The following is an 8,455-nucleotide window of genomic DNA, read 5'->3' as shown; positions in this document are numbered from 1 at the left end:
TTTTTTTTTTTTTTTTTTTTTTTTTTTTGCTAAAATGAAAACATTTTTATTCATGCTACTAATTAAATGCAACTGCAGTCAGACTTCTGTGAGAACGGTTTACAGCCCAAGAAAGACCTGCATTCACAGAAGAAGAATGAAGCCCTCACATAGCAGCAATCTGTTTATGGGGGTAATAATAGACGCCGCCATCTTTGGATTGATTTTAAAGTCATTTAGCGGTGGGAGTCAACTGACAAGATCATAACAAGATGAAGGAAGCTCGTAAAGAGAAAACACAACTAATAGCAACAGCATGTTGTGGAGCATCAGCTGCAACTTCTGCTGTGAATCTGTTTGGATGTGGAGTCAGAACCAAGAGTGGTGTGGTTCTCAGTGACACAGACTCTTTTATAAGTTCATAATTATCATTTTTAGTCATTGTTTACATGCAGATTTACAGCGTCTGGCTTCTTCTGCTGCAGAATTATGGCACGTAATAACTCTGCACCATGATGCGGCATGGCTGTTCAGTCTGCAAAAGCTCTGAAAATAATCCCACACATATTTGATTTAGTTCCACATATGGACGTGGCACAAACCGGGTTTTTGACGGTGAAAAGACTGAAATTGGGTCGTTCAGGCTGCCATGAAAAGCAGGTAAATGGGTCGCATGTGCCTGCTGTGTGAAGTTTAGTTTTCAGTACAGCAGTGACACAAGTCTGACGTGAAAACAATAAACTCTCTACATATATGAACCAACTTCCAGAAAAGTGCAAAACAGGAGAAACGCTGATCTCCTTTGAACCCAGGCTAAATCCCCATGTTTAACATTACCTTTAATTTATAATAACTGGAGCATTGATCAATATATTTGATGCATATTTGACAAAATGTAATGTTTTCTGCTCGTTTCATAATTGGTTATTGTGCTGGGTTTTCATCTTGAACTGCCTTGTTAAATTAATAAACTTAATTAGACTTAAACAGAGCTGAAGAGTTAATTTTGTGACCTGCGTGGGTTAATTTTATTGTTTAGACTTGAAAAAAGCTAAAATTTCATCACAAATTCAGTTTGTAGCATTTTTCTGTTGTTTTGTGGAATAATTCCCTCAACAGAATGAGACTTTTAGAGTTGGAAAAATCTTCTTCATCTTCTTCAAAAATTAACATTACTAGAAAAAAGGTATATGTTTCTTTTCATTTTAAACCCTAAAGACAGAAATAAAATTGTGGTTCTTTGAAAATGTCCTAGAATGAGTATTTTAAACGTCGTGTAACATTAGCAGCCCTGGCTGAGTTTTATTTAGCTGCACTGAGGGTAAAAATGTCTCTCTGGGTTGTGCAGGATGCAGACGCCTGACGTCTGCCTGCTTGGTGTTTTTATTTTGCAGTTGGTGCAGATGATGACCCTGGTTTGGTTGAATATCAAAGCTGTCCCGTCCTGGTCGTCTGTTTCTCCATAAATTACCCAGAAACCTGTGCAGTGGTCTCATAAAAACACCACAGAGGGATTTCCTGCAGCCGAAAAGCAAAAACACAGAAAAAGAGACGAACTTTGAGCGCAGCAGTCATTCTCACCTATACCGTGACGTCTTCACGTGAAATATTAAAACAAATTACAATTTTAATTGATTTATAGCAAACTCAGAGGAAAACGTCCGAGCTGTGGTTTGACCAACACTTTAGATTAGATTTAAAACATTTTAACTATTAAACAAGTTTATATGAAATTGTAAATTATGTATGTAGATTAATGAAAAATCCTTTTAAATATACTAAATATATTTTGTGCTGGAATCTGATTAGAAAATATAAAGCTAGAAGAAATGCTAGATGTTTTGAAATTTTAATTCTAATATTAATTTATAGAAAAATGTGGTTAAATTCAGAAAATTTTATTCAGTAGTTTTTAAACTCCTTAATATTTTACTAATTGAAACTTACATAATAATAATTTCTACTCAAACATATTGATGAAAATCCATCCACATATTACTTATGGTTAATTTCTGTTTTTACACCGATAGTTTGTGCGCTAATAATCATGGGTAATTAAAACCGCTTCATCCTTTCTTCCTCTGTCTCATTTCTTTCTTTCTTTCTTTCTTTCTTTCTTTCTTTCTTTCTTTCTTTCTTTCTTTCTTTCTTTCTTTCTTTCTTTCTTTCTCTCTTTCTTTCTTTCTTTCTTTCTTTCTTTCTTCTGTTTTGTATTTGATCATATAATTTTTGTTTCCTGGACAGCAGCAGGAAAATTGACAACATTTATTTGCAACTTTGACTTCCTGGTTGTAAATGATAGTAAACTAACTGATGGCGCACTGATTGATTTTGGGCTTTAAATACATTTTTAAAATTACATCTATGACGTGAACAATGGAGGACCGTCAAGAGTCCCAGAAGCAGAAAAAGAAGAAGAAAAGGGATTGCGTCCTCAACTCCCTGAAAACCTGAAATGTTCCAGAAGCTGCTTGTTAAAGTTTAAAATCAGAACAGAAAACATAAAGGTCAAGTATTATTTAAACGTGACTATATTGTTCTTAACCCCCTTATGAATGGTGACGCTCCAATTCAGGGTCATTGAACGCAGCAGGCCGCCGTGCGTACACCTAAACGCCTCATCTTCGCGCATTTAGACAGGGGATGCAGACAAATCCGACATGAAATAAAACTAATCCCGCATCTGCGCAGTTGACTTTCTGTCAGGCTGAGTTGATCATAAGTGCTGACTGCAGCCGATGTTAAAGTGGAAGTTGCTGCGTTTGGAAAACATAATCATGAGCGCGCATCGCGCAGCCTCCAGCGCCCCTCCCTGCGTTGTTAATAATAAAGAGAGAAACTGAATCCGAAGCTGCGATGTTTAATTCATTATTATGTAAGCTATTTGGAGAGTGATTGGACGGTAATTGCTCATTAGGCTTGTATATTTGTCGCTGCACCTTATGTCAGGGCCAGAGGAGCTGTGTAGGGAGGATTCTCTCCTTTCATGGATCCATTTCAGAGGCAATTTGTGAAACAGGACAGATCAGGTTAGACCTGACGCGGCTTTGTGATTGTGACAGGCCGGCCTGCAGGTGCCACCCTTCAATTGGATCCCCTAACTGATGGGATCAGTGGAATAAAACGCGAATCCGCTCCACGCATGTTGACTAAAGTTCCTAAAGCCAGCCTTTGAAAAGCCACTTCTCCCATCTTAAAGAGATTTCACCTCGATCAATTATTGACTTCGCGCTCTGATAGGAACCCTGTCTTCCGCACATATTCCTCCCTCGGCTACTATTCACATTAGCGGTGTCAGCGGACGTAATTATACCTACTAATTGCAGATTAGAGGTTTTGGGTCAGCGGGGTCACTCGATAGGGCCCGGCTACTCGTTTCTGGGCCGGATAATCATTTCACGTCGCGGGATAAATGTTTCATGCAGCGGGCCTTGCAGATCCAAAACGTCCAAACTTCAGTTCGGGTGTTTTATTCGGTTTTATGGGCAGTTTAGCTGCTGGCGGCGGGTCACCAAAGGGTTGACCCCCTACAGCCACAGCACGAGCGCATGTGACGTGTCACATCAGGACGCGCGCGCTGTGGTTTGAATTCTGACTCAATGATTTTCATGTCTGAATTTGCTAGAAATGTCTGGATATTATTATTATTTATTTCAAAAATAACCGCTGTTTATCAATAAAACTTATTTTATATAATGTTTTATTATTTTTATTTTATAAATGTTGTTTTTTGCTTAGAAAATGTAAAATAAGAAGAAAATGTTTATAAAACATTAAAGGTTTAGTTTTTCTTTTTATTATCATTTTGAAGGTAAAACTTATTGACGCCTTATTTAGAAAAACACAAAATAACTGTTTTCTGTTTCCCCCATTATTATTGTTTTAAAGATGTTTCATAGATTTAAACCAAATAAAGAAGAAAAGCAAATTATTGTGCTCAATTTTTCACTTAATGATCGTAACGCGGTTCCTCAATTTTTTTTTACAACTAAAATATTAAAAATGTCGCGTATAAGATACCATTTTGGTTATTTTTAGAGTTTTTCGTATGTTTCTGTGGAATTAAGGTTTATTTAACTTCCTATTTATATTTCTAAATAATTTAAAATATTGTATAGAATTTAAAAAGTTGTTTAGAAATTTCGAATTATTTTTTCGAATAAGTTGTTTGGATTTCTTTTTAATTGGGGCACGTTTGTAAAAAATATATTTTTCCAATTTCTCAGAAAAAAAAAACTATTTAATTGCCTTTTAACGACGTTTTTTTAAAAAACAAAAAATGCGTCTAAAATTTGCTCTATTTTTTCTTGTCAACTTCCGCCTAATTAAAAAAAAAAAATCCAGGTGAGACTCAAACGTGTTTAATCAAATTTTAGCAGCCTCTAATGAGGACTCCGTCCTGTGTGTCCAAACAGGCGCACAAAGGGTGATTTTTGGGGGGGTAAGGAGAGGGAGAGCTGTGCGCCAAATTTGTTTGCGGCGGATCAAGGCTCACCGCCTCCACTGCACTTTCTTTATCTTAATTCCAACTTGAAAAGATATAATTATCTAGTTTGAACAGGACTGCTATCAAATCCTTCTTTATAGGCAGGGTGGGGAAAAGCTCGAGTGGATTGTGAGGCTCTGAGCCGCTCCGTGTTGCCCGAGATAGGAGTAATGAAGTTGTGGAGTCCGGAGATACAAAGGGCATTAACCTCATTAGCATGAAACCTTTTCTTCTAACTATTGTGGGACCCTTTCAGTCCTCTAATCCCCCCTATTTCAAAGCTGGGTTTGTAATAAAGCTTTTAGTTTTTTCTATCTCTCTAAAGCTGATGGTATTCTCCCTCTCTGTGTCTCTTTCTAGATTTTTATTGCTGTTATAATCTGTTGGTCGATTATTAAGAATTCCCATCTATGTCTCTAAAACACTCGTTTCTATTCATAAAACAATTAAACATGAAAAATTTAGTTTTTCTGGAAAGTCAGAAAAAAAAATCTAACAATCCTTGCTGAATTTTTTTTCTTCATATTTTTAACGCGGATTTTGTGTTTCTGTTTGATTTTAATGAACAGTTTCTTGCTCCAGTCCCAGGCAGCAGTTCTGCTGGAAGACTTTTTCAGACAAAGATCCCATTTTGCGGCGCATTGCAACCTTCCCTTATCGCGTCGTGAGGGGTAGTCAGATTGTACTAAATTATGTCCAAGCGAGCCTCCCCCCTCCTCTAACCCACCCCTCCTCTTCGGATCCGTGGATTAAGAGATTAAAGTGGACCACTGGGCAATGCATCCCCTTTCCCCCCTCATATTACCCGCATGATAATTGCCCAAACTGATTTGCACTTCCACAAAAGCCTTGCACAGGGGGCCTCTTTGTAGCTGCAGCGCAGCAGACTCTGCAGCCGCCCCCCGAAAAATAAAACCAGCGCAGTCAGTCTGAAGACGCGCTGCAGCATCCCGCTTCCAAAATGGAGAGAAAAAAAAAAAAAAAACCTCTCGCTGCGCCAAATTATTGCGCATTTTTCCCGATTTCCTCATCAGAAGCCTCATTTACTGCGGCTGCGCGGTTTTAATTAAAAGTCATCCAATTGTACTGCGCGCGACATACTGATAAAACTTTATTGACAAAATATTGACAATTACATACTTCTTGGAAGTATACTTTGTGTTAAAATTGTAGCAAACTTAACACAAACACAAAAAATATTTACATTCTGTAAAAGGGGGGGTTTGAACAGAAACAGGAACTTTTTAGCATTTCTGTACATGGAATACGTTCAGTGCCTGAAGTTTGTTTGTTTTTTCTGTTTTTTTTTTTTGTTTGTTTTTTAGTCCTTCACTGAGTCCTGACAGGAGGCTGCAGAGCGACTCGGTTCTGGTTCTGGTAAAGCTTTGGGTTGAAGGAACGTCCTGATATCTTCCCTTTCACTGCTGCGCTTTGATTCACCTTTTAGAAACAAAAATAATTAAAAAATGTTTTCTTCTTTAAAAAAAAATCAAAACACCGCTACTTCATATGTTTTCACAATCACTTTTACACGAGAATCATCAAGGAAAGACTGCACACTTTGTAGAAAGGAAGAAGCACGACATCTCTCTGCTGGAAAATAGAGTTAAAAGTGAAAAAGAAATTGAATTTTCTTCTTTTTTCCCTCTTTAGTCAAATTAAAAGAACTATGGGGGGAAATATTAAACCATGCATTTCAAGTTTTACAAAAAAAAAAAGTAGTTTGGTGTTTTGGTTTCTTGAGTGAAAAAAAATCTTCTGAAGTGCAAACGTCCAATAAGAATTGGAGAAAATTTGAAAATTAGGTGGAGGTGTGAGGGCTCGTAGTGGTGGAGCGGGGTGGGTTCAGGTAGGCGGACTGAGGCGCAGCTTCCCGGCCCGGTTGGACCGACAGAGCCGCTCCGTGCAGCAGGACCAGCCTCGGCCTCCGTTTCTCCTCCATCTGACCCTCCGACAGTCTCTGCCCCGCATCCTGTATCCTTATCCTCCTTCATTCAGACAATTCTGAGAAAGTCAGTCCCATTTTGGATTTTTCTTTTTCTTTTTTTTAATCGTCCGAAGTGACATCAATTTCCTCCGGGCTCGCCTGTTTGGTCGCCAGCCTCCAGCGGTTTATGTGATGCGAGCCTTTCTTCTTCTGCTGAGACTCCGAGCCCTCCTCCTCCAACTTCTGCCGCTTGAACTTCGTCCTTCGGTTCTGAAACCACACTTTTACCTGAGCAGGAGCGGGACAAAAGAGGGAGACAGAAAACAAGCCGGATCAGTGTCAGGAGATAAACCTGCGATTGGTCCGTGAGTAAAAAGGAGAGCAAAGAGGTAAAAATGCGCTTAAATTTCAAGGAAAGATTAAATTACCAAATTATAACAAAGAGCAAAATAAATATAAATACATCATGCATGATGATACTCCTCACAGTGACATTTTTATTATCGGTAAAAACGTGTATCTGATGTCAACACATTCTTCTAAATGGATTTGTCAATAATCAATACCGACGTCTAAATCGATAAATTATCCGCTGCTTTGCTTTGTCACTCCTAAATGGCCGCTGAGGTGCGTTTAATAAACCTTCAGAGGGGCTAATTGAAGGAGGTGACGGTTCATTTCTCCCCTCGGCTCCAGCGGACAAAAGACGGCGGCCTGATGGGCTCAAACAGCGGCTTAAACATAGCAGCGCCTCGCTCTTTGTGTCCACTATCCCATAAAATGGTTAACTGGTTAATTTGCCCTCCATTTTGAAAGGCAACATTCTCTCATCCATAGCCCCTCCACCTCCCCAAAACAAAGTAATCCAAGCCCTTCTGAAATGAGGTTAGGGCCTACACAATGACCGGCAGAAAGCCCCCACCCACCACCGCTGTCCTCGGTTGACAACACGCATTTACGGACCCCGGTCTGCAGAAACAATTTGCGGGGTTGATCGGTGGGAATGATTGTTTTTCAAATGTCAACAGCCATCTTTAGATCCGTGCGTAAATATTGAGTACTGGTAAATTATAATTATAATAATAGTGACAATAAAAACAATAATAATAAAAGCACCGTGACGCACGGTGAAAATATATGAACGTCTCATGTGATACTCATCAGGAATCAGGTGAGACATGAATAAATAAACGTGACATTAAGCAGCAGGTTTATGCGCAAAAAACGGATTAAAAGCAGAAACGGGCGCGACTGTTTGTCATTCACAAATAATAACAACAACAATAATAATAAAAAAATAAAGCTCGTAAAAATGGAGGAGTTTTTCTTTTACCTGAGTTTCTGTGAGGCTAAGGCTGTGGGCGAGCTGCTTCCTCTCCGCTCCCACCACATAATGGTTCTTCTCGAACGCGTGTTCGAGCCGGAGGAGCTGCGAGGGGGAAAAAGCTGTCCGGATTCTTTTGGGCTTTCTGGCCAGCGCGTTGTGCAAAAGGAAGCTCTCTGGACTCGTTTCGTTGCCTGAAAACGAGCAGAAAACGAGGATCCTGGGTGATTTTTTTAAATGACTGAATTCACATGTTTGCATAAACAAAAGGCCTGAGCTCACAGGAACACTGGAAGTGTTGGATAATAGTTTATTATTTGGAGATTATGGCGTAAAAGCATATAATTTAACTGAAATATGTGTTTAAAACGTTTGATTGTCCTCATGCAACTCTACAGGAGGATACAATTATGGTCTTATTTATTTGAACAAAGAGAAACAAAATCGGAATTATCTACAGCGAATTTATCACATGTGTAAGTCGCCACTATAATATAAAATGTGTTGAGAAAAAAAATCAAATAAGTGTAAAACCAGCTGAAAGTGATCAAGTAAAAACAAATAAAATTAAAATAAACATAAAAATACAAAATAAAAACGCCGTCTGAGTCAACTGACTCAATGCAAAGCATCATAAACAAAAATCAAAATTATTTTTGCTAATTATTATTTATTAATTCTTATGTAATTAAAATTAAGGAATTTTAATATATATATATATATATATATATATATATAT

At 38.3% G+C, this 8,455-nt stretch overlaps 1 protein-coding gene across 1 annotated transcript in view; it reads right to left on the bottom strand.

Moving 5' to 3' along the window:
* Nucleotides 1–5,552: 5,552 nt before the first annotated feature.
* The window catches only part of emx2 (empty spiracles homeobox 2), a 7,386-nt gene continuing 4,483 nt past the window's right edge, over nt 5,553–8,455 (bottom strand). Inside the window, exons 2-3 of the mRNA XM_015052928.1 lie at nt 7,726–7,910; nt 5,553–6,680 (exon numbers count right to left, since the gene is read on the bottom strand). Of these exons, the coding sequence (XP_014908414.1) occupies nt 6,513–6,680; nt 7,726–7,910 (353 nt within the window). The 3' untranslated portion in view covers nt 5,553–6,512. The remainder of the gene's footprint in view (nt 6,681–7,725; nt 7,911–8,455) is intronic.

The sequence above is a fragment of the Poecilia latipinna genome, unplaced genomic scaffold (assembly GCF_001443285.1).
Source record: "Poecilia latipinna isolate Pla-1442-1.1 unplaced genomic scaffold, P_latipinna-1.0 Scaffold1146, whole genome shotgun sequence".
Lineage (NCBI taxonomy): Eukaryota > Metazoa > Chordata > Actinopteri > Cyprinodontiformes > Poeciliidae > Poecilia > Poecilia latipinna.
The sequence above is the reverse complement of the archived record's forward strand: the minus strand, read 5'-3'. Positions and strand labels throughout refer to the sequence as shown.